Genomic DNA, 24,907 nt, shown 5'->3' with positions numbered 1-24,907 from the left:
ACTGTGTGGTCTCTCATGTAGGTACTACAGCCCCAGTGTCCTGTTAATGTGCTTCATCCTGCCCACATTAGTGCCCTGGTACTGTTGGGGTGAAACTTTTCAACACAGCTTGTATGTTGCTGCTTTCCTGAGATACGCTGTAGTACTTAATGTGACTTGGCTGGTGAACAGCGTTGCTCACCTCTATGGATATCGCCCCTACGACAAGAACATTGAGGGCCGTGAAAATGTCCTGCTTTCACTAGGAGCTCTGGGTAAGTCAGCAGTGTACAACATGACCACATTCAGTATTTGGTTAGGAGCTGGCAATATCAGCTAAGTCTGTATTTAAGATAGTTTGTGCCCCTAATTTTTCACCACAAAACTAGTAATTATAAATGGGCATGTACTTGCAAGCCATGAAACAAGTTTTATGCAAAACAGTGGAAAAATATCACTTTTACCAGTTCCAGGTTTCCAAATCCATTTCCAAATGGCATACCTATTGAACCATTCTAAGCTTTCCTTACTCCAGTCACCTCTGGTCTGGGCTACAGTCATGTTTTCGGCAGGTGATACATAAATAGAACAGTTGGGTCAATAGAGAGGTCAATAAAATCAGTACTTTATATTTACTGATTCTGTAATGTAAGCTAGGTTGATACACTTCAAGTATGCTACTGTGAAAGTGTGCGTAATCTTCTTGCTATGACTTCATACGCTTCTCTTATCCCCTTCCACTATTGGACATGTTCTAACTTTGATTTGTGTTTGAAATAAATCACTTCGGCATTATACTTCTTGGATTTACTTTTTATTTTTTGCCAGTCCCGGGGCTTGATCTTAGGACCTAAGCACTATCCCTGAGATGCTTCAGCTCAAGGCTAGAGTTCTACCACTTGAGTCACTTCTGAACTATTCTCAGTAGTTTATTGGAGATGAGAGTCTCGTGGACTTTTCTGTCCAGGCTGTCACTGAATCATGATCCTCAGATCTCAGCCTCAGAGTGCTAAGATTACAGGCATGAGCCCCAGCACCCAGCTAGTTCTTATGTTTTTCTTAACAGAATAATTTGTACTAAGGTGTGACCAACATTATAAATAATTATAATGACTGTCCTCCAATTTCAACTGCCTTATGACAGGACTTCTAAAATGCCTACCTGTTTTCTACTTGGTCACTATTGCTACTCTCTTCTACTACTCATAGTGTGCTGTTCATGTTCTTTCTCTCTTTCTTTTTTCTTTCTTTCCTTCTTTCTTTCTTTCCTATTTTCTTTCTTTCCTTCCTTCTTTCTTTCCTTCTTTCTTTCTTTCTTTCTTTCTTTCTTTTCTTCTTTCCTTCTTTCCTTCCTTTTTTGATCACTCAGAGCCTAGGCACTTTCCTTGAGCTGTTTTGCTGAAGGCTAGTGGTCTTCTACCACTTTGAAACACAGTTCCACTTCTGGCTTTTGGGATGTTAATTGGAGAGGAGTCTCATTAACACAGGCTTTGAACCATGATCTTCTGGTCTCTGCCTCATGAGTAGCTAGGATTACAGGAATGAGCCACTAGCACCTGGCAACATCATCTATTAAGACGCTTCTTACAAAACATTCATCCCAAGAGTTTTAAGAACCTCTGAGGATGAAGTGAATCTCTCGGTGTTTTTACAGGAGTTCTGATTTATCAGCACCTCTCATCCCAGGCTAAAAGGTCAGAAAATTAGAAGCATGGACAGCATACTATGGACCAGCAATGGTTGAGGAATCTCTATTCCCAATCTGGACCTCCTTTTCTCTGACTTCTGCCTGCTGTTCCCCAATCCCCTCCATCAACGCACCCCCTACCCTTACAGAGAGCATGGCCTCAGCGGGGAAAGTGTGTTGCTCACTCTCCACTGTAGAACCTCTCGCCCTAGGTTTCAGGTCAGTACTACCAAATCTCTGACATTTTACAAGATATTTCCTATATTTTCTCAGAAGAACCTGCTTCTTTCTTCTTTCTTTCTTTCTTTCTTTTTTTTTTTTTTTTGTCGGTTGTGGGTCTTGAACTCTGGGCCTGAGCACTGTCCCTCAGCTCTTCACCTCAAGGTTAGTGCTCTACCACCTGAGCGACAGTGCCACTTCCGGTTTTCTGGTGGCTTATTGGCGATAAGAGTTTCATGGACTTTCCTGCCCGGGCTTTGAACCACGATCCTCAGATCTCAGCCTCCTGAATAGCTAGGATTACAGGCGTGAGTCACTGGCGCCCGGCCCTGCTTATTTCTTGATACTCTGAGAGACAAGTTTTACCAAAAACAAACAAACAAATAGACAAAAAAAACTCCCAATTCTGGAAATTTGAGTAGAAAATCTGAGTTCATTGCTAAGGATGCCACTGCGGGCATCTGTTCACTTTAGAGTGAAAGAACTGGGTTTGCCATTCACTCAATAACAGCAAGATTCTCCAAGGTTCACAGGACCTGCTAGGTGAGAAATGTTCAAAGATGACCAATCAGCAATCTGCTGAGTTCTCTAACTGATATTCTCGCTTCTCTTCCAGGTGAAGGCTTCCATAACTACCACCACATCTTCCCCTATGATTACTCTGCCAGTGAGTATCGCTGGAGCTTCAACTTCACCACATTCTTCATTGACTGCATGGCTGCCATTGGGTTGGCTTATGACTTGAAGAAAGTACCCAAGGCCTCCATCTTGGCCAGGATTAAGAGAACTGGAGATGGAAGCTATGAGAGTGGCTGCGGTGGTTGGTCCAGTCTCTTTTTCCAAAAGCCATCTGATAAGATGCTCTGATTATCAACTACTGATTAATGCTTCATTAATAAACTATTGAGTAATGCTAAAGGCAATGACCTTAACTCATTCTAGTTTTCTTGCAAACAACCCATTTTGAAAGGCAACAATTCTCCTTTATAATACTATACAAATACTTGTATCTTCTTTCATGTTCATTTGCCTTTCTATTGCTTTGTCCGTATTTCCTGTCTCTCTTTTCTCTCTACCTGCCTCCCAGCCAAGCAGCTGGTCTTGTGAGCTAGCTTGGCTAGTGTCTAGCTTCCAGTGCCTGGCTGCCATTTTAGAGTCTAAATCTCTCTCCTTGAGCTGTACTTGGTCAAGAAGGTGGCTCAAGCTTCTTTAAACATGACAACTTCTGAGAAATTGTTGGTTCATTATCATCAGCATGTGTTTTGTTAAGTGGGAACAAAAAGTAACTTTCTTTGGCACAGAGCTTGCAAAGTAGGTAAAGTCCCAGGGAAGACAGTCAGTATGCAGTTATAATTCTGAAGTCAAGATAATCTTGAGAAGGAAATAAGCCAACAGAATGTCCTTTCTGAGATCAGATCTGGTAGTCTACGTAGCAAAGAAATGGACTCCTCCACATAGTGTGTTTTCTTTCTCTCCCCTCTGAGCCAGCAACGGTCAAGTACAACAGCAAATCTTAATGTCTAAATATACCTTGAGGTAAAAATATAAAAGGAACATGTACTTAATATGAAAAATAGTCTAATACTTAAATATGAAAAATAGTTTCTGCTAGGGAGGAATTTTATTCTTTGTTCATAGCAAGCAGATTTCTTATAGCATAATTCAAGAAGTCTTCAGATAGAGCATGTCTAGAATTCATGAAAACAGCATGAAGCAACAATGCATGAGTTGGTCATCCAACTCCTGTCATCAGCCTACACTACCATCCTCAGCATATCAAGTGATCCTCTTATAAACATAACACAGCTATGACATTTCTAAACAGCCAATTGAAAGGTGGTTTCCAAAGGTGGAGTTGGATGAATCAGAATACAGATAAAAAAACATATATACTATACTTGGATCTTGAAAAGGCTATTTCAGAGTATTTAGTCCTGAACATTGATCTCTGAAGAACTCTACTTGAATAGACGAGGACCTAGCTGGGCTGCTTATTGACTTCATGGCAGGAGAGAAAAAAGACTGAGAGGCTGTGTCTATAGGCATCTCCAAAGAGATAACTTTACAGGGAAAGGGGCTCTGGAAGATATCCAGAGGATTCAGAACATAGACTAAGTTATTAGTTGTCAAGAAGAAACAAGTGTGACCTTGAGTTGTTTTAGTTGTTGCAACTGCTCCTTGGATTAGATAATAATTAGGTTCTCTCCATGGTGGTATTTTTCCTTCACACTTCCCTCCTCTGTAACCAAACAGCCCTGGTGTAAGAGGGCAAAGTGGGAGGAGTAGGAATCTCTCAACCACCTTGCTTCTGAATTTTTTTCTCTACCACATTTCTGTTCTCTTACCTATTCTTTTCAGTCCTTGACTTTTTTCTCCCCCTGGTTGCACAGGCAGCTCCTGTGTGTATATTCAGGGCAGGAAAGACATGCTTGTAAACATAATGTTCATGGGCACTGAACCACCAGGAGTCAGGCAAGTAAATCTGGATGCTGCTTTCCTGTTGCCTCCAGATCTTCACCACCATGCCTGGGACTTCTGCCACACTAATGAATCCAAACAAGGACACCAGCTTCTGAAAAACTGCTGGTCCTTAGAGCCTCTCTCTCTTTGTCTGTCTTTGTCTCTCTCTGTCTCTGTCTCTGTCTCTCTCTCCCTCTATTCCCCTCCCCACTATTGAACCCAGAGTACCCAAGAACTCACTATGTGCCAACGTATGAACATGAACAAAAGGTATTTGAAAATGTACACTGTTCATTCCTTGGTGGGACTGCGCTTTTCTTTCTGTCTAAAGTAGTAGTTGTCTATAACCTAAGAGGAATTTTAGAATAAGTGTATTTATATCAACTCCAAAATGAGTTGTAAACATGAAGTGAAGCTGATTTTTACTGTGTCTGGGAGCTTTTTGGCCAGTGGTATAGTCTCCTAGGATTAATCTATCTTGTCATGTCCTATACCTTTTTTGTCAGTCCTGGGTTTTGAACCCTGGGCCTGGGCGCTGTCCCTTAGCTCTTCAGCTCAAGGCTAGCACTCTACCACTTGAGCCACAGCGCCACTTCTGGTTTTCTGGTAGTTAATTGGAGATAAGAGTCTCAAGGACTTTCCTGCCAGGTCTGGCTTTGAACTGTGATCCTCAGATCTCAGCCTCCTGAGTAGCTAGGATTACAGGCGTGAGTCAGCAACACCCAGTGTCCTATGGGGAGGGAGGGGAGCATGGGGAAGGGAAGGGATAGTAGGAGAAAAACAAAGGATGGGGTAACAATACTGGACAAGAAATTTACTCATTACCTTATTCAGGTAACTGTAACACCTCTGTACAGCATCTTTACAATAAAATAAAAAAATTAAAGCAGCAGCAGCAGCAGAAGATGCAGGAGCAGCAGCTGCAGCAGAAGCAGCAGCTGCAAGGGGGGTTGAGTCATACTCAAATAAAGGGTCCTCTACGTCCTAAGGGTAACTTGTTAAACCATTAAAGCAGAAACTCAAGTGTCTGTGACATTAAATCAAACACAAATGCCAGCAGACACCTTGGCCTGGGGCAGTGCCAGGTCTCCATGTGTTTTTGTTCATAGTCCCAAGACAGAGATCCCACAGGAGGCTGAGAGCAGCAACAAGAAACTGCCTGGGAAAACTGATCTTTTTCCTTGTGGTCCAGACAAGAAGCCCAGGCTATTCCAGTGCAGAAAAAGTAAAAAGGAGGCATCTTGCCTGGAAAGGAATAAAACTATCACTATTTGCAAAGGATGACACATTGTATGTAGAAAATTATAAACATGTCAGCCAAGCTGACATAGGCTAGTAATTTGACCACCTGGAAGTCTGGTAAGTGTACCAAGAAATCAAGGATAGCCTAGGTTATATATAAATACGCTGTCTCAAAAGCAAACAACAAACAAAAATACAGCCCAGCGAAGGAGTTTATGCTGTAATCCTACCTACTCAGAAGGCAGAAGTCAGGAGGATCATAGTTTGAGGCCAGAGCAGGCAAAAAGTTAGTGAGACATCATCTTAATGAGCAAGCTGAGCATGGTGATGTGTACCTGCCATCTCAGGTATGAGGGAAGCCTAGGTTGGAGTACCATGGCTTGAGGCTAGCCTAGGCAGAAATGCAAGACCCTATTAAAAATAAGTAAAGCCAAAAAGTGATGAGAGTGTGGCTCAAGTGATAAAGCTCCTGTCCAGCAACACCAAGGCTCTGTCTTTAAATCTCAGTACCCAGTATAACAATAGCAAGCATCTAAAGAACTCATATATACAAGCAAACTGTGACCCAAAATCAATATACAAGATTGAATTGTAGCCAGGAGCAGTGGCTCACACTTGTAATTTTGACTACATGAGAGGCACAGATTGGGAAGATTATACCTGAGGTCAACCCAGGTCAAAAAAGAAAATAAAAATTTAGGTAGACTCAATCTCAATGAAAAATCTGGGCATACAGTACATGCCTATTATCCAAGTTACATAGGGGGCATAAACTAGGAGGGCTGCAGTTCAGGCTGGCCTCAGAAAGAAAAGTGAGACCTTCCTTGAAAAATAACTGGAATACAGAGGGCTGAGAGTATGGTTCAAGTGGTAGAACCCCTACATACTAGATGCAAGGCCTTAGGGTCTTCACCTAGTACTGCCAAAATAGAAATCAGTTGTATTTTTCTTAACTAGCAATGAGTAATATGAAATTTTGAGTGGGAAATATGTTTTCATTCTTATGAATGGAAGGATCCAGTGGTAATGCCAATAGCTACATTTCTCTAGTCAGGCATTGCCTATTGCAGGCTGGAGGATGCATCATCTCCCTGTGGCATCAGCAGATGCTTTGCTGTTCAAACTTCATTTATGAAGAGACAGAGAAAGAAGCAGTGAGAGAATGGGTAGTGGTGGTGTGGTCTGGCGATAGAACTGTAGCCCTATCTCCTGATATCCTGGGTGTGGAACAGAGGACAAAGTAGCTGAACCAGAATATCTAAATACCTAAGTACATGTGGTGATATCCAGTTATATTGCTGGTGTGACTCTCTTCTACGGGTGGCAACAGTAGAAAACTAAATTTGTGTCCAGTTAACCTACACAAACATCCTTTGTTCTCAAGAATCCAACTTACTCCCCCTGGGTAACTCATCTTAACTGCGCAGGAGGCTCTGCATAGACCATTGGAGCTGATCTGATCTTTCCTCTTTTCTCTTTACTTTTCAATCATAGCTACCCTCCTGTAAAGCTCTGAGACCCTTAAAGCAGCTTTACCTTCACTAAATTGTCTGATCTTAGTAAAATGGAAAGATTTCCTGTGTTTAAAGGTTTGTCTCTGCTAAGAAATGTGGTGTCACAGTGAGTGGGAGTCTTATTCTGTAACCTACAGTTAACCTACATTTAACTTTCTATGTGGTAGATTTTTTTTGGCAGTCGTGGGGCTTGAACTCTGGGCCTGGGTGCTGTCCTTCAGCTCTTCAGCTCAAGGCTAGTGCTCTTATCACTTGAGCCACAGCACCACTTCCAATTTTCTGAGTGGTTTATTGGAGATAAGAGTCTCACGGACTTTCCTGCCCAGGCTGGCTTTGAACCATGATCCTCAGGTCTCAGCCTCCTGAGTAGCTAGGATTACAGCCATGAGCCACCAGCACCCAGCATTGTGAAAGATTTTTGTACAATGAATTTTGGGCAAATGACTCAGGCAATACTCATAGGCCACAAGGAGCTGACACTATCCTGGAATTGCTGGTGCCAGAAAGACCTCTCTTCCTTTGGGTACCCAGATCTATTCCTCCTCACTGTCCTCCCAAGTTTCTATACCCAGGACACAGAAAGTCACAAAAGGGCAGCCTGTGCTATGTTGACTCATGGAGGTTCTGGGTCCAGGAAAGACCCAGCTGAGAAAGGGAACATTCTGGCAGGATTGAGTAACCAGGCTATAGCAACCTTTGTGAACAATTACTGGAACTCAGTGAACAATTAGAAGAAATGTGAGGAATGCGAAAGACAGCAGAAGGCTAGCCAGGATTGCTTATGGCTCTATTTCTATTTCTGGCCTCTCCTTTCAGTTAGTTTCACATACATATGTGTGTGTGTGTGTGTGTGTGTGTGTGTGTATAACATACATGCCACATAGATATGTATTTTTCTATACATATATATATGAAAAAATAAATTTATTTGCTGTTTTAGCCAAAAGTAGGGAATGAGATCATCTCAAGCCATTTCTACCTTACTCATTACAGTGTCACGTGTAGGAAGGAAGAAACAAAAGCCAGAAGTTAGTCTTTCTTTGTATATCAAGGCTCCTGCAGGTAGCCCTTCTTCACACAACAGTTGATTTCCTGGGGCAGTCTTATGTGGAGCCCCTGTTACATGGTAACAACCAATTGTTGTCCTGTTCTACAGATTACACAGAAATAAAATCATGCAATATGCTCCCTCTGTCTCTGGTTTCTTTCTCTTATCATAGTGTTTTGGGGCACTCACGGACAATGCAGCCCAAATCACTACTTTATTTTGTTATTTGCTCATTTAGATCTCATTGTATGTGTAACTCACCATCAATTTATCCAATCATGAACTGATGTTCACTTGAGTTGTCTCCACCTTCTGGTGAGTGTGAATATTAACTTTGTACACAAAACAAGTACCAACCTTGAGTTCATTTGGGTGCATAACTAGAGTGGCATTGCTTCGTAAAATGTTTCTGCGTAAAGGGTCTTATTTTCCTTTAATAACAAGAAGAGTTAATGTTCTTTTTGTTTTAACGTGCAAGCTAGTCCCGGAGCTCAAACTCAGGATCTGTGCACTGTCCCTAAGCTTTTTTGCTCAAGACTAGCACTATATCACGTGCACTACAGCTCCACTTGTACCTTTTTGCTGGATAATTGGAGAAGAGTTTCAGACTTTCCTGCCCCAGCTAGCTTTGAATCACAATCCTTAGATCTCAGTAGCTAGGCATAAGCCACCAGCATCTAGTTATAAGGGGAATTTTTAAAATTTCATGGAACAAAAAGTCTTCACTTACAAGGTGTTCAAAATTGATGTGTATAGATACTAAGAGTTTTAGAATGTCCTTGAACAGCCCATCTAACTTCTTTCATTACTCTACTCTGCTGTCTTTAGGATAGTGATTGTTCTTCTCATAGTGGTGAGATGCATTTACAAGCAAGGCCTTTAGAAGTTAGAGTTGGTCAATCTGTGTGTGTGTGTGTGTGTGTGTGTGTGTGTGTGTGTGTGTGTGTGTGTGTGTGTGCATATATAAAACATGCACATGCATATTTAATCCTATTAGTTTGGAAAGTGAGGTAGGAAAATCAAGAGTTCCAGGATAGTCTGAGCTACATGGTGAGTTCCAGGCCAACCTGGGCTACATAGCAAGATCTCATTTTGAAAACTAACTAACAACAAATGCTGATGTTGTGCTACTAGGTCAGCCACACAGCAAAAAATCTTTACTTTTAGTCTGAGTGAGAACAGAGAGTGTGTTGAATGCTCCCCCTGTGTTTCCAGAAAGGCTGTTCCACAGTGCTATGCTTTTATGAGAAGGAGGAGGAGGAGGAGCAGAATGAGGAGGAGGAGGAGAAATGTGAGGAACCCTACAAAAAGAACATAAAATATGAAATTAGAAATGAAATTAGTATTAAGAGAATGGGTCCAAATTTGAAAGGCAAGATCTCCCTGTAGAGAAAACACTCCAGGCTAGTCATTAAAAGGAAAAATTGCAAAGATAAAGGCTTGAAGTAAATTAGTGAGTTAAACACTGGGTTACTGGAATTTGGTAAATAACAGTGAAAGAGCCAGAAAACCTGGAAGGTGGTTTGATTTGGGTGTGATAAGTAAGAAGTTTGGGATTGTTTTGCTTATTGAGACTGTAATTGCTATTTCACTAACTTGCTTCTTTGCTGGAAAGATTTGGGATAAGAAGTGTGCCTTGATAACTTGTTGCCTTGGTTATTGGAATGACTGAAATTTTAACCTGCTTCTGTAACTTGCTTCTTTGCCCATCATGAAACTACCACTGATCACCAGCAAGCAGCGTTCCCCTCCCCCATGGATCTTGCCTTTAAATACCCTGAGCTATTTGACTTTACTGCTGTTCTTAATTTTCCCAATAGAGTGGGGAGCATTCCAAGCCTGATTGAGTGAGTGTTAGTGCCTCCTTTGGCCTATAGTGGGTTTAAGTGCCACTGGCCCCCAGAAGTTGGAATACTTCAGGAGGAAGAGAAGGAAGAGGAAGAGGAAAACTAGTCCTCTGGGAAACAAATAGAGCAAGGGCAAGTTCCCAAGAGCATCAGATTGAAAGGATACAAGATCCCCGGAGTCAGGGTCTACTTCAAAGCAGAAGTGTTATGAACTTTGCTGAAAACAGCTTTTGTTAAACAAATTGAGTGGCATCCTCTACCACATAGACTAGAGCACACAATAAATTAGAAATCTGGAAAAACACATTTGTTGTTGCTATTGTTGCCGATTGTGGGGCTTGAACTCAGTGCTGACTCTTTTGCTCAAGGCTAGCACTCTACCACTTTGAGCCACACCCCCACTTCCAGTTTTCTAGTGGATAATTGGAGATAAGAATCTCAAGGACATTCCTGCCCTGGCTAGCTTTGAACTGGGATCCTCAGATCTCAGCATCCTGATTAGCCTCCACTCTTGAGGCCAGTTGTTGAGCGAACAAAGCCTTTCTTCCTGTGCTAAGTAAAAGGAGCCAAGAAGGAACAGCCTGCACTAAACTAGCCTTGTCTTTGAGCTATTCATCTCACAGAAAAGAATCTCATGGAAGGTCAGAGTAGGCCTGCTGAACTGTAATGTACTCCAGAGAAATGTCCTATGGGTGATTTTCACGGTACAGGCCTTGGAATGCTTCCTTTCCCATATATCAATTATTATTACAAACAACTTTCTCTTCTTTGCTTTTAATACTGTTCATTGGATCTAATCCATGTCTGTCGGGAGTTCAGTAGCCAAGCTATGAGTTCTGAAAGGGCTCAGTAAAGCTTTCAGATCACTGTGGGCTGAGACCCTGGAAAGATTAAATGGTCTTGGACTAACAGAGGCTCAGGCCTCCAAAAGTCTAGGCTCCCGAGGTAGACTAAGACTTCGTGCAAATTGCTGAAATGTTTACTACTTGCCTCCACTTCCTAAGATAATGAAGTCATTTCTCACTTAAATACAAGGATAGGTCACACATGGGTGCTTGCAATTTCAAAGGTCTTGTGACCATGTTTCCTGTATGTACCGGTATCCCCCTCCCCTGCACTGTACTAATAAAAAGATTTGTTAAAGGGATCTCAGGACTCAGAAGCTGGAGATGGGCTTTAGAGTCTCCAATTTTCTTATCCTCTCTGATATCTTGGTTCTTTGGTCCTATACCTCATTGCCCTACTGGTTCCATGGTCACCTCAGATTAAGATATCTGGCACCCAAAGGGGGACACAGTAATGGTGGGTAAACCTAAGTGATTGGAAGAGTTAACCAAAGAACAGCAAACTGAAGGATTGAGTCCTGCCTTATTCCCCAGGATCAAGCAAAGCACCAGGTGTGTGCTCAGGTGCTTGTCATCAGACAAGTCATACAGATCTTGATCCCCAGGAGACAACAGCCCCCACACCCAGCTTCCACTGTGGGCCTGGCCAAGGACATTGCCCTTGATCCCAAGATTATCATAGCCCATTTTTTATTCTCTGCTTCCTTCTTAAGCAGACAGCAAAATCCAGTGTCTTGCACAACCTCCAATCCCACAGAAGGTCTGTGCTCCTCACTGCTCCTCAATGAACAGTCCTCACCTGTTGACAATTGAGTCCAGCCTATGCCTTTTCCATTTTCCATACACAAACTAAGAGCAAAAGGGCTGAGTGTCTTAAATCAATAAGAATATTAATAGTAGCATCCAGAACGAAAGTAAAGAAAAAAGATTCTGAGAGTTCAGTTATAAGATAAAGTGTGGTTGCCGGCTGTCTCCACAGGAAATGCTGAAAATGCAGCAATGAAAGGCGATTGTAATGTGCTTTAAAAAAGGCCCCAAGCCGGGGCTGGGAAGGTGGCTCAGTGGTAGAGTGCTTGCCTTGTATGCATGAGGCTCTGGGTTTGATTCCTCAGCACTACATACGCAGAAAAAGCCAGTAGTGGCACTATGGCTCAAGTGGTAGACTGCTAGCCTTGAGCTGAGGGACAGTTCCCAGGGCCAGAGTTCAGGCCCCATAACTGACCAAAAAAAAAAACTCCAAACCTGGCTGGAAATGTGACTCAGTGGTAGAGTGCTTGCCTAGCATGCATGAAGCCTTGGGTTCCATTCCTCAGTACCAAATAGCAGAAGTGGCACTGTGGCTCAAGTGGTAGAGTGCTAGCCTTGAGTAAAAGAACCTCAGGGACAGTGCCCAGGCTCTGAGTTCAAGCCCCAGGACCGGCAAAACAAAAAACCCCAAAACAAAGGTGAAATCATCCTATCAAAAATTTAGTCCTTATTTAACTTAATTATAATGCTGTTGCAGCCTTTCCAAACTCTTCCATCATCAGAGTGTGGATCTGTGCAGGGGAAACTCCCATGCAGAAAGAGGAAACTTGTTTACCTAGCCAGTATCTGCACATCACAATGTGGTGGAATGAGGAAGCCCACTGCCAGGCTTTAAGAAATCAGCATGTCCACACCCTCTCCTCATACAAATCGAGGCTGATTGACTTAGGTGGCCAGGAGCTTGGCGAGGAGAGGCTAGACAGGTACTGTACAAAAATCAAACAATCTGGAATGCAGGTCATGGGAAAAGATAGCTCAGCCAGGATAAGTATATTAAAGCTTGTAATCATGGCTGCAGCCATAATTGGAATCAAAAGGTTACAAAATGTTTTAGGTGTGGATAAATGGGATACAAAAAAAAGTTCAGAGACAACAACAACAAAAACCAAACTCCTCGCAAATCCAGAGCCTTATATAAGTTAAATAACCCTCTAGTTGTAGGATGGACAGTGCTAGACACTTCTAAAAATCCTATTATATTCATAAAATAATTCAGGAAAGATGCCTCCCTTTTCTCCGATTCTCTTTGCAGGGCCTGAAGAATAAAATATATCAAAAGATATTCAGAAGATCAATTTGAAGGCCAATATACCTAGCTAACAAGGTTATCTAAACATATTCTAGTCATGGCCATCTAGGTCTTATCATCTGTGAGAAATGTGTATTGTTAGCAATAGCTTTGTGTTTTGTCGTTTAGTTTGCTTTGTTTGTCTAAAACTGACCAGCAGGTTCTAATGTATTGGGCAAAATAATGTCACTTGCCATTGGAATTCCAAAAGAATTTACGTTCGATTTTCATTTTTGAACCTTAGGTCACATTAAAAACTATGTGCACAACTGTGTATGTGTTTGAAGATTTTCAAAATAATCTGATATTTTAATACGTGAAAACTGTCATCTAGGTGCAAAAAAAGTAATCTTCACTATCAAACTAAAGTGCTCCTGTTTTGTATGGTAATGTTTTTGGTGCTGATATTTCCTAAAATAATTGACCTTTTGACTACAATTGTAACTGTTATCTATTAAGGAAGGACCAATCAGGAAATTAGGAAATGTAAAGAAAGAGAAGAGTTAGTAAAGAAAGCCTTGGAAACTGAAATTGAGGAAACAAAAAAGTTTCCTTTGGATCAGAAAGCAGTTTGAAAGTAAGAATTGTTTTCCTTCTTACTTTTAGTTTGATAACGTGAAGGAGAAAATGAGATTGACTTCTTACTTGTTGACTTCAGCCCCAACCCACAGGCTTTGGCAGAAAGTGAAGCAGTGAGCATCAGGCTTGATCCCATTCCAGGAGACGGTTCTCAGCTAACCCTCTCCTGGCATCATACTCAGCAGTGAAGTTGTGGTTCACGCCAAGAACAAGGCACAGCATTGCCAAGTAGCTCAGAAGGACAGGTAGACATTTCTTGAACATCAGGAACATGTTGACTCTTCTCTGTGATAGATATTTGTAAAGATAAAATGAGTGGACAGGAATGCTGATGCCTGTTATGTCCTAAGGATTAGACAAGCCCCCTTTGGGGCTCTGTGAGTGTTCTTGAGGGTAGAAGATTTGGAGGGATAGCAGGCTGTATAGTATGGAGCCTAGAAACAGCTCTTCTCTTCCTGGCAGGTCTGCAGGAATGAATGCAGTTGTCCCTTTGAACTGCCACATGAAGAAGGCCATGGAAAAACAAAGCATTCCAAAAGAGCAGCTCTGGGCCAAGATGGCATTTCAAATCCAGAACCTGTGAAAAGCAAGAAGTACAAAAGCAAACCCAGCCCAGCGTCAGTGGCTCAGGCCTGTAATCTGAGCTACTCAGGAGGTTGAGATCTGAGTATCGTGGTTCAAAGTCAGCCAGAGAAGGAAAGTCCGTGAGACTCTTATCTCTAATAAACCACCAGAAAACCGGAAAAAGTGCTGCGGTTTAAGTGGTAGAGCACTAGCCTTGAGCTGAAGAGCTGAGGGACAGCACCCAGGTCCAGAGTTCAAGTCCCATGACAGACCAAAAAAAAAGAGGGGTGGGGAGAATACAGACAAACCCCCTGGTAAAGCTGAGAAAAGCCTGAAATTGCACCAAGGTTGCATTCACTTTTTCCTTGTATGACCAAAGCAAGAATGAGCTCTAGCTTGGGATACCTCCCTTTTCCCTCTTGAACAGGGAGAGATGTGAGGGAAAGTATAGTTGGACAGGAGAGTGAAAGGAAAATGCCTCTAACTGGCTTAGGAGGCCTTTCAGACATGCCCTTCCCAAGGGTCAGGACCAGGTTCCACAGTGTCTATGGCCAGGGTGGGCTCATGGAACAAGAGTGGATAGAGGTGGGACCAGGAGAAACAGGGCCCAGAGTATTGATTAGCATGTCTGTTCTATGGTTGTAAAAAAAAAAAATTATTTTGTGCATGGAAGATACACAAAGTACCTGCATGTATCTTGGAGATGTTAGGTTCTAGTATATTCCCACCACATCGTCCCCCACCTCAATAACCTTTCTGAGCCTGCAAAGAAGTCAAAGCACCTAGCACAGTGCACATAAGAAGCTAAAATATTGCCACATTTCTCTGTCTCAGACCTGCTCTTTTGTTCTGACCAATCCTAAGGCCTCCTCTATTGAGAGCTCCTCTCCCTTCCCTAAACTCCTCCCCCATATAATGTAGTATGTTTATACTTGGTGCCCATCAGACACTGGCTAGCATATGTTGTTACTGTGCTTTGTTCCATTTCTCTTAGAAATCTGTGAATTCCCCAGGGTGACAGCAGAACATTCTCCATTCCCCCACACTGAAGGAGTATTGGTCATCAGTGGACACAGAGGAGGCTTAGTCAACACTTAATCCCCAGAGGGGAACATTGGCACAGAGGGACTGTATGGAAGAAACAGACTCCTAGTTGGGAAACACTCTTAGGCCATGGCCAGCTGCCCTCTGGCTCTTGCAGCCACACTGTGGTCAGTACAGAGTTATATCAGAGCAAAGCAAGGGTGGTATCCGTGCACATGAGGTAACTGTAAGATGGGGGAGAGGCAGTAGGACACAGCAAAGTAGGTTCAGGTAAGCAGCTAAGGAGGGAAAAAAATCAAAAAGAGAATGGCAGAGGGAGCAGGAATGGGTTAGATCTGTTTCTTGTACCTGAGGGAGAGAGGAAGGTACTGGTCAGGACTCTGGGGGACAGCTAGCAGCTCCTCTGGGTACTCTTAGCCAATGGGACTAGCTCTACCACAAAGGCAGACATGGGACACATCACTCTCATCTCCCACATTGGCCTAGAAGTAGAGTCAGAGCAAGGACTTCCTTTCTGTTCATTAATTAGTCATTGGAGGCTCAGGGCTGGTGTCAGTCTATTCTCTGTGTCTGCCTTTCCATATAAACTCAGGTATGGGGCTGAGTCTCAGTCTGGAGAAGGTCACCTATAGTACTCCACAGTGGGAGTGGGGGTGTGGATGGGGGTGGGGGTGAGGTAAGGGACAGACAGACAGAGAGAGACTACAATCTAGAGAGAGCTATCCTTACAGAGTCAAGCCACGACAGAAAGTTCCAGCCCTGCTAGAAGCTCTAAGACTTTGGCTCCATGTCTCAGTTTCCCAGGCTATCATACACCCTGCATATCACACTCTGCCCTGTGACATGAAGAGTCACAATCATACTTACTCTCTGATCTGCAGGACTTCCACCATATCCTCAAGATAGATAGTCATAGCCACAGTTGAGACCTCTCCTCCAGACACATACCCGTGCCTGTACACAGGCCTGAGTTCTTTCTCACTCTGGATGTCTCTCTTTCTCTCTGTGTGTCTCTGTTTGTCTTTCCCTTTTTCTTTCTCTCAGTGTTGGATACAGGATACATAGGAGGGAAGGGCTGGAGTGAAAGGGAGTTCAGGCACATTCTGTGCATAGTATGGACAGATACATGTGGGAAACCTAGAGAACTGGCCTGGGCAACTGCATTGGCCTCTTCTCCAGCAAGGGCCACACAGTGAAGATGGCCAGCACTGTCTCTCAGGGAGGAACACCATGGAACCAAGGCACCTTGGTGGGTGGATCATGGCTTTCTCATTCTTCCTCTGTAACTGTGTCAGGGAGAGTACAAGAAGCTCTTCGGAATGAAGCCTAGAAGAAAAGTGTGGGAGAGAGATCACAGTGGTGGTATTAATGCACAGAGCCAGAGGCAATGTTGGGTAGAGGTGACACTAAGTTCTCTTTAGCCAACTCTGTGCCAGAGATGACAGAATTTTCTCAGGGGCAAGAACAGACGCTGGATAGGTGTTTGTAACATCTTTAAGCCCTGGCTTAATTCCTGCCTGCCTCCACCTTCTCTTATCTCCCTTCTACCACTCTCACCTTTGGTTAGGGATGATTGGACCAGCCAGCTCTGCTTACCATGCCCTTGTGGGCAGTAGGAAAAATGTGTGTGTTATATATAAGGCATTGGTTACTCCTCACCTGCTGTGGTCTTCAAATGCCCAGCTCAGAGAGATACATACACAAAGATCTGGCCTACAGTGCAGAGTGAAGTGCTCTGAGTGCAGCACCTAGTAGTGGCACTCCAGCAGGCTCTGGAGAAGAAGACGTCTTCTGTCCAGGCAGTACCACGCTCCACTCTGCAGCCTCAGTTCTGGGAAAGTCTTCCCATATCTTTGCTGCAAGAGAAGGTAAGCTTCCAAGAAATGGCTCTGCAGCTATGTTTGCAGCTCAGTGTGGGCTTGTACCAAAGTAGCTGATGGATAAGAGAGTTGAGAACATTTTGGAGGACTTGGTCATCTCTTTAGTGTTGTATTGTTTTCCAGGATTTGGGAATCAGAACTCTAATTTGGGAATGTATGCGTGCATATTAGTTTATGATTGACATAAATTAGGAGTAGGAGGATGCTTCATTTTAACAAGTCCATGTATGCATATGGTCCTTTTTTCCTCTTTCTGTCTTTTTCTAAGCCGGTCTTGAACTCAGGGCCTGAGTGCTGTCCCTGTGATTTTATGCTCAAGGATAGCACTCTACCACAGCTCTACTTCCAACATTTTGGTGATTAATTAGAGACAAGTCTCACAGGCTTTCCTATACAGGCTGGCTTCAAAGTGGAATCCTCACATCTCAGTCTCCTGAGCAATAAGGATCACAAGTGTGAGCCAGCAGTACCTGGCTCAACTTCCAAATATTCTAACTACATGGGACTGGGAAGGTGGCTCAGTGGTAGAGCGCTTGCCTTGCATGCCTGAGGCCCTAGGTTCGATTCCTCAGCACCACATAAGCAAAAAGAAAAAAGCCGGAAGTGGCGCTGTGGTTCATGTGGTAGAGCGCTAGCCTTGAGCTGAAGAGCTGAGGGACAGCACCCAGGCCCAGAGTTCAGAGTTCAGGCCCCACCATGGACCCAAAAAAGAAAATAAAACAAAACCAAATATTATAACTGCAGCAAATATGTTATAGATCTAATTGACTTTGATTGTTCACTGGATGGGGGTATCTTCCATTCCTTAAAACAGAAATGAAAGCTCCGTTTGAGCAACTGTGTAATCCTAAGTTTTATAAGGTAGGAATAAAAAAGTTTTTTTAAAATAACCAGATTGAATATTGCCACAATAAACATAACCATACAGGTAGCTCATTTGTTCACTGATTTCATTCCTTTTGGATATATACCCAGATTTGAGATAGCTAGATCCTATGGTAATTCTTTTGTTAGTTTTTCAAGAAACATTCGTACCACTTCGAACATTCTAACACACATTCCTATCAACATCATGAAAGAGTTCATTGTTCTCTGTATCCTCCCCAGTATTTATTTATTTATGGTTGATATTTTTGTTGATAATTTATTTTTTTAACATAGCTAACATTACTGGGATCAAATGGAATCTCAATGTAATTTTGATTTGCATCTCCCTAATAGCTAAAGATATTGAGAAAATTTTCATATATCTATTGGCCATTTGTACTTTTGAAAAAGTGTCCATTTAGATCATGTGACCATTTTTACTGGATTACTTATTCTTTTGTTAAGGTTTTTGAGCTTCTTATACATCCTAGCTATTAATATTCTGACAGATTAATAAACAGAAAATGTTTCTCATTCTGTAGGATATATTGTTACTTTGTTGACTCTTCTGCTGTATAAAAGCTTTTAAACTTGAAGCAAACTCATTTGTCAATTTGTTCTTTTGTTTCTGAGTTTGGAATACCATTCAGGAAGCTTTGCCAGGACCAATATTTTGGAGAATTTCCTTATATTTACTTCTAATGAACCAGGATCGAGCCTATTTCTCTCTTTCTATAAAAATCAACACAAGCCAAGCACTGGTGGCCCACACCTGAAATCCTCTCTACTCAGGAGACTGAGATCTGAGGATCACAGCTCAAAACCATCCTAGCCAGGAAAAGTCTGCAAACTTTTTTGGGGGGGAGGGGGGTCGTGGGGCCTGAACTCTGGGCCTGGGCGCCATCCCATCTCTTCAGCTCAAGGCTAGCACTCTACCACTTGAGCCACAGCGCCACTTCCGGCTTTTTTCTTTTTGCTTATGTGGTGCTGAGGAATCAAATCCAGGGTCTCATGAATGCAAGGCAAGCGCTCTACCACTGAGCCACCTTCCCAGCCCCTGTAAGACTCTTATCTCCCATTAACCTCCAGAAAACCGAAGTGGCTCTAAGGCTCAAAGTGATAGACGACTAGCTTTGAGTGAAAAAGCTCAGGGTAAGATTCCAGGCCCTGAGTCCAAGCCCCGTGACAGAGAAAACAAAACAAAAACAAAACAAAAAAGAGTGGGAGATAAGAATCTATCTTCAGTGTTACGCTTGAGGATATTCAGCTTTCTCAAAATGGTTTATTGGAGAAGTTTTCTTTTCTCAAACCTATGCTTTGGCTGAAGATGTGTGAGCTTATTTCCAGGTCTTCTATTCCATTCATCTAATGTTAACATAGCTCTGTAGCATATTTTAATTGGCTTTTCCTCCCTCCCCCTTCCCTTCCCTGTATCTGAACAAGTATTTGAAAATGATGGTTCATAGGGCTTGAAAGTCTAGGTCAGATAGAGCTGGTGCTCAGCATGGGGCAGGTCCGGGGTTCAATCCCAGCACTGGAAAAAAAAAAAAGTCTCCTGAATTAAGCACAACCGGAGATGCCTGTAGAATAGCAGAAGCTTCTGAAAAGGTATTTTTTTCTTATTGGGGATTGAATTGAGGACTTCACATTCACTAGGACTCTAAAAAGTATTCCAACCCAATTTTCTATTTTTCTTTTTGAATCTTGGTCCTGGGGCTTGAACTCAGGGTGTTGGCACTATCCCTGTGCTTTCTTTGCTCAAAGCTGGTGCTCTACATTGAGCCAAAGTTTGACTTCCAGCTTTTTGGTAGTTCCTTGGAGATAAGAGTCCCACAGACTTTCCTGCCTAGGCTGTATTGGATGCATCAGCCTCAGAGATCAACTTCCAGAGTAGCTAAGGTGATACGTAGAAACCATAGGCTCCCAATTTCTAACAAACATTTCCATTGACTGCTTTATTGTATTGTTTTGTTTTGTTTGGAAGAGGTGTAGCCCAGGATTGCATCACACTCAAGATCCTTCTGCTTTAGCCTTGTAGTGCTGAGATTACAGATGAGTGCCACCACTCCTATCCTGTAAGTTTTAAATGATGTCATTCTGAGTAGTCATTGCCTTATTGTTGCCACTGGTAAAGGGCTGGGGAAGCGTCAATGACAGATGGGGAGATCAAGATCTCAACCCAGTGTTTCCAGGTCTTAACACTGTCAGAGAAAGAATTCAAATGCAAAAGAGAGTAATGAATTGAGAGAAAGCTTTTATTATGAAGGAACATGCTCAAAAGAAGTAAGTGTGGAGCTGCCAGTGGTTCATGCCTGTAATCCTAGCTACTCAGGAGGCTGAGAGCTGAGGATTGTGGTTTGAAGCCTCCTGGGGAGGAAAGTCTGTGAGACTCTTTTGTTTTGTTCTGGTTGTGGGGCTTGAACTCTGGGCTTAGGTGCTCTCCTGGGCTTCTTTTGCTGAGGGCTAGTGCTTTACCACTTGAGTCACAGTGCCACTTCCAGCTTTTTCTGTTTAGGCGGTACTGAGGAATTGAACCCAGAGCTGCATGCATGGTAGGCAAGCACTCTACCACTAAGCCACATTCCCAGTAAGCTATGAGACTCTTATCCCAACAAACTACCAAAAAAGCAGGAAGTGGAGCTGTGGCTCAACTGATAGAACACTCAACTTGAACAAAAAAACCTAAGGGATAGCACCCAGGCCCTGAGTTCAAGCCCAAGCACTAAAAATTACAACAACACAAAGGGGTAAATGTAGGTGTTCTCAACCTAAGTTGCACACTTTTGGATTTTGGACAGCAGACCTTATTGTCAAGCTTACAAGGGGGGGGGGGGAATAAGGTGGGCTGGAGAGCGATACGGAATTCCCAGCATGAGATTGGGTAGTTTGCAAAATACAGTCTATTCCCTTTTCTGTTCCATAGGGCTTATTTGTTTGTTGTCATTAGATAGAGATTTCACATGTGTCATGATGTCAGATACACGATGGAAATTACAATGATGACAATAATAAGATTTATAATAATAATAACGATAAGGACACATCGTGATCGTCCTTACTTATGTTGGTTGAAGCTGGTATGGGAAAGTCCTTGATTTTCTGTTTGAATGGTCTACCACTTGAGCCACAGTGCCACTTCCAACTTTTTCTGCTTATGTGATACTGAGGAATGGAACCCAGGGCCTCATGCATGCAAGGCAAGCACTCTACCACTGAGCCACCGTCCCAGCCCAAAGAGTGACTATTTTTAATACCTGTCATGTTTTATAGTTTATGTGAATGAAGATTGTATTTGGGAGCAACTGGAGCGCCTGAGGCAGGAAATCCTTGGGCTTCCAGGAGTATATCAGCCTGGGCAGCCTAGACCTTGTCTCAGAAGGAGGGTTGGGGTAGAGTCCTTGCTTAGTGTATGCTACTCACCAAACAAAAGGTTGTGTTTTGGGCTTGGTAGTGTTTAAGTCTTGTCAATCCAGTCAGTTCTTGGACAGAAAAAAAAAGTTTCTAGGAGTTATGGTGTGACATTCTTAACTTACTTTGACAGCATCTGTCTCAGTAAACAACTTGTACTTTCCTGCCTGATGTTCGTTCACTATGCTGATGCAGAAGTACCATCAATTAATCTTACATTCATGAACTCTGAAGAGAAGCCTTTGAAATGTAGCTCTCCTAACTGGAATTGGGATACAGTAGGAGTTTTGGTTCAGTGTCATGAACTCCTAAATTGATTTGCTTTTGTAAGCCCAATGGGCTGCTTGTGGGCCACTGTTTCTAGGTTAGATGAGAGAATGTTCTTGGCCCCACACATCATTCATTGAAAGTGGATAAATAGAGTTATACTCAGGGAACAAGTTCTTAAGGTCTTGCTGAGAACAGATCTTATCACTTAAGATTATAGCTTAAGTCAATTTATGCTCAGAAGCAGACTAGCCCAATTATGTCAACTTTTTAAAGGGTGTAATGGCTATGACCCATTAAGACATATATACTAAGCTGGGCACTAGTGGCTCACACCATAATCCTAGCTTATCAGGAGGCTAAGGTATGAGGATCATGGTTCAAAGCCAACTGGGACAGCAAAGTCTGTGAGACTCTTACATCCAATTAACCACTCAAAATTCGGTAGTGGCACTGTGGCTCAAAGTGGTAGAGTGTGAGCTTTGAGCAAAAAGAGACAGCACTCCAGCCCTAAGTTCAAGCCCCATGACTGACCAAAAAAAGAAAAAACAAGATCTTCATCTCTGATTTTTGAGGGAGGTATTAGCCTCACAGAAGTAATGAAAAGCCATGTATCTGCTGAGGATTTGTTAGGGTTTTTAATGGTAAGATTTATAGATAAAATCCAAGCATGTGCCTGTCGATACCATTTTAGGATTGACAGTATGTTCTTAACGTGCCAATGTTTAATGTTTTGAAAAGCTTTGAAGTAGTTGATCCTTAATTATTCTGTTTTATAATTCACCATGATGATATAGTAAAGTCCATAAGCCTAAACTTTTATACATAGTGAAACTTTAATAAACTTCTTTTGGTATTTAAAAATACCAAATTAAAAATTTTTTTAAATACCAGTGAATCAGTCACTTGAATTCTACTCCTTCACCTTGAGGTTTTACCACCATCTACCTGCACAATTTCGAGAGACTTCCTCTTAATTTTGCCACCTAATGCACTGGGGCAAGGTCTGTGCCTCTAATGTACCCTAACCACAGTGCAGCACAGAGCCCAGTGCTCCCAGTCACCTACCAGGCATCAGCTCTCTCCTCACACACTATGCTCTCTCCTTGTAGATCTCTGATTTCTCTACAACCACCATCACAACATCTCTTTCTATGGACTTGCATAATTTTGGCTGCATCTATTTAATAACTCACTAAGAAAAAAACTCTTGTTTTTAATATGACTTATACTCATTTAAACTGTTCACCAAGCTGTAGTGTTTTAAGAACACTACTAGAAAAACAAAATAAAATTGGTTAATTATTATTTTTAATATGATGAGCTCACATCAAGATGCTATCCGGTACTGGGGCTTTTGTTTGTTTGTTTGTTTGTTTGCCAGTCTTAGGGCTTGAACTACAGGGCCTGGCAAGGTCCCTGAGCTTCTTTTGCTCAAGCCTAGCACTCTACCACTTGACCCACAGAGCCACTTCTGGCTTTTCTCTTTATATGGTACTGAGGAATCAAACCTAGGGCTTCATGCATGCTAAATAAGGACTCTACCACTAAGCCACATCCTCCGCCCCCTAAGATGCTGTTTTACAAGGCATGAAACTTATTATCACACTGAGATGAATACACTGCAACATCACTCTTGTGAAAAACTTTGAAGAATTAGACATTTACACATTTGGAATGAATGATTGCTTTGGGGACTAGTCTGGTCTCCAGGCTTGGTGCAGGAATTTAGCCAAAAACAATGCATTTCCATATACATACATCTTTCTTTCTTTCTTTTTCTTTCTTTCTTTCTTTCCTCTTTTCCTTACTCTTCTCCTTCCTTCCTCCCTTCCTTCCTTTCTTCCTTTTTTCCTTTCTTTCTCTCACTCTCCTTCCTTCCTTCCTTCCTTCCTTCCTTCCTTCCTTCCTTCCTTCCTTCCTTCCTTCCTTCCTTCCTTCTTTCCTTCCTTCCTTCCTTCCCCCTACATTCTGTTTCCTGACATGGGCAAGGAAGACAGTTAAGAGCTTCAGAGTGCTTGATGTGCTGCCATCTGTTGGTGAAAATGTGAATTTCATCTTGAACAGTTGATTCATCAACTTTTCTTTCACCAAGTTTAAAGAAAATGCAGTGAAGCAGTCATTTCAGTTCTACCCCTTCACCTTGAGGTTCTACCACCATCTACCTGCACAATTTCAAGAGACTTCCTCCTTTAATCTTGTCACCTAAAGCACTAGAGCAAGGTCTGTGCCTCTAATGTACTCTAACCACAGTGCAGCACAGAGCCCAGTGCTCCCAGTCACCTACCAGGCATCTGCTCTCTCCTCACACACTATGCTCTCTCCTTGTAGATTTCTGATTCCTCTACAACCACCACCACGGCACCTCTTTCTATGGACCTGCAGAATAAAAGAGAGAAGCTGAAGGAGATGGCCCTCCACTTAGTAGAAGACATCCGCCCCGAAATGAAAGAGGACATCTATGACCCCACCTACCAGGATGAGGTGGGCCCCCCACCCAAGCTTGAGTATGTGTGGAGAAATGTCATCCTCATGGCTCTGCTGCACCTGCGAGCCCTCTATGGGATCACCCTGGTTCCTGGCTGCAAGGCCTACACCTGGCTCTGGGGTAAGCAGCTCTCCTCTTCCGGAGCCAGTGCCCAGGTTTTTTTCCCTGCTCTTTAATGAGGTGTGGTCCCACATAGGACAGTGTCCCCTGTCTTGTTTCCCAGCTATTTCTCTGGTTCCTGGGAGGCTGGCTGAGCTGGAATAGAGCCTGATGGAATTGGGATCCACAAAGGACATCATCCCCTCTCAATCTGGGTTTCCAGCCATTTGTCTTTGTTTCCAGGGAGGCTGACTAGTCTGGGAGTGGAGACTAGTGTGGTCTCTCCAGAAGACAGGAGAATGAACAGTCCACTGGGAGGGGATTAGTAGGTAGCTGTCGTGGATGGTAGTAATATAGGACTGATCAGCGAGGAGGTGCCACTGCCACCTGAGCCTTTTAGGTATTCTAGGTTGAGGGATCTGATTCCTGGGTTTTGTTTTGGGAAATCCTTCCAGTACCCTGGAGAAATACAACTAAAATCTTTGATCCTCGGGAAAACAGTTTTGCTGAGTACCAAGTAGAGGATAACAATACATGTTTAGACTATGTTTCTCGGTTACATGGCTTCATCAATGCCACTGAAGGAAGCTTCAACTATAGACCAGGAAAAATTAGCTTGTGTATTGTTCAAGAGTTTTAGAGGGACACTTATGTTCTTTAGCTGGTGTACTATAAGCTGTACCATGTACTATGGGCTTTACCATTATGAATCGAGAGGAAGAATGGGTTTCCTTCTCTGCCTCTTCTTCCCAGGAGATTCTTCACAAACTGGTTC

The 24,907-nt window shown here is 42.8% G+C and overlaps 2 protein-coding genes across 2 annotated transcripts in view; both read left to right on the top strand.

Moving 5' to 3' along the window:
* LOC122115848 (acyl-CoA desaturase 1-like) overlaps positions 1 to 14,098 on the top strand; it is a 29,582-nt gene extending 15,484 nt beyond the window's left edge. Inside the window, exons 5-8 of the mRNA XM_042689419.1 lie at positions 22 to 254; positions 2,502 to 2,705; positions 12,346 to 12,571; positions 13,978 to 14,098. Coding sequence (XP_042545353.1) covers positions 22 to 254; positions 2,502 to 2,705; positions 12,346 to 12,571; positions 13,978 to 14,098 — 784 coding nt within the window. The remainder of the gene's footprint in view (positions 1 to 21; positions 255 to 2,501; positions 2,706 to 12,345; positions 12,572 to 13,977) is intronic.
* A 488-nt stretch (positions 14,099 to 14,586) lies between these two features.
* LOC122115845 (acyl-CoA desaturase 1-like) overlaps positions 14,587 to 24,907 on the top strand; it is a 34,919-nt gene continuing 24,598 nt past the window's right edge. Inside the window, exons 1-3 of the mRNA XM_042689412.1 lie at positions 14,587 to 14,691; positions 16,869 to 16,991; positions 23,877 to 24,153. Coding sequence (XP_042545346.1) covers positions 14,587 to 14,691; positions 16,869 to 16,991; positions 23,877 to 24,153 — 505 coding nt within the window. The remainder of the gene's footprint in view (positions 14,692 to 16,868; positions 16,992 to 23,876; positions 24,154 to 24,907) is intronic.

The sequence above is a fragment of the Dipodomys spectabilis genome, unplaced genomic scaffold (genome assembly GCF_019054845.1).
Source record: "Dipodomys spectabilis isolate Male_0828 unplaced genomic scaffold, ASM1905484v1 ptg000125l, whole genome shotgun sequence".
NCBI lineage: Eukaryota > Metazoa > Chordata > Mammalia > Rodentia > Heteromyidae > Dipodomys > Dipodomys spectabilis.
Note: the sequence above shows the minus strand (reverse complement) of the source record. Positions and strands in the feature narration are given on the sequence as shown.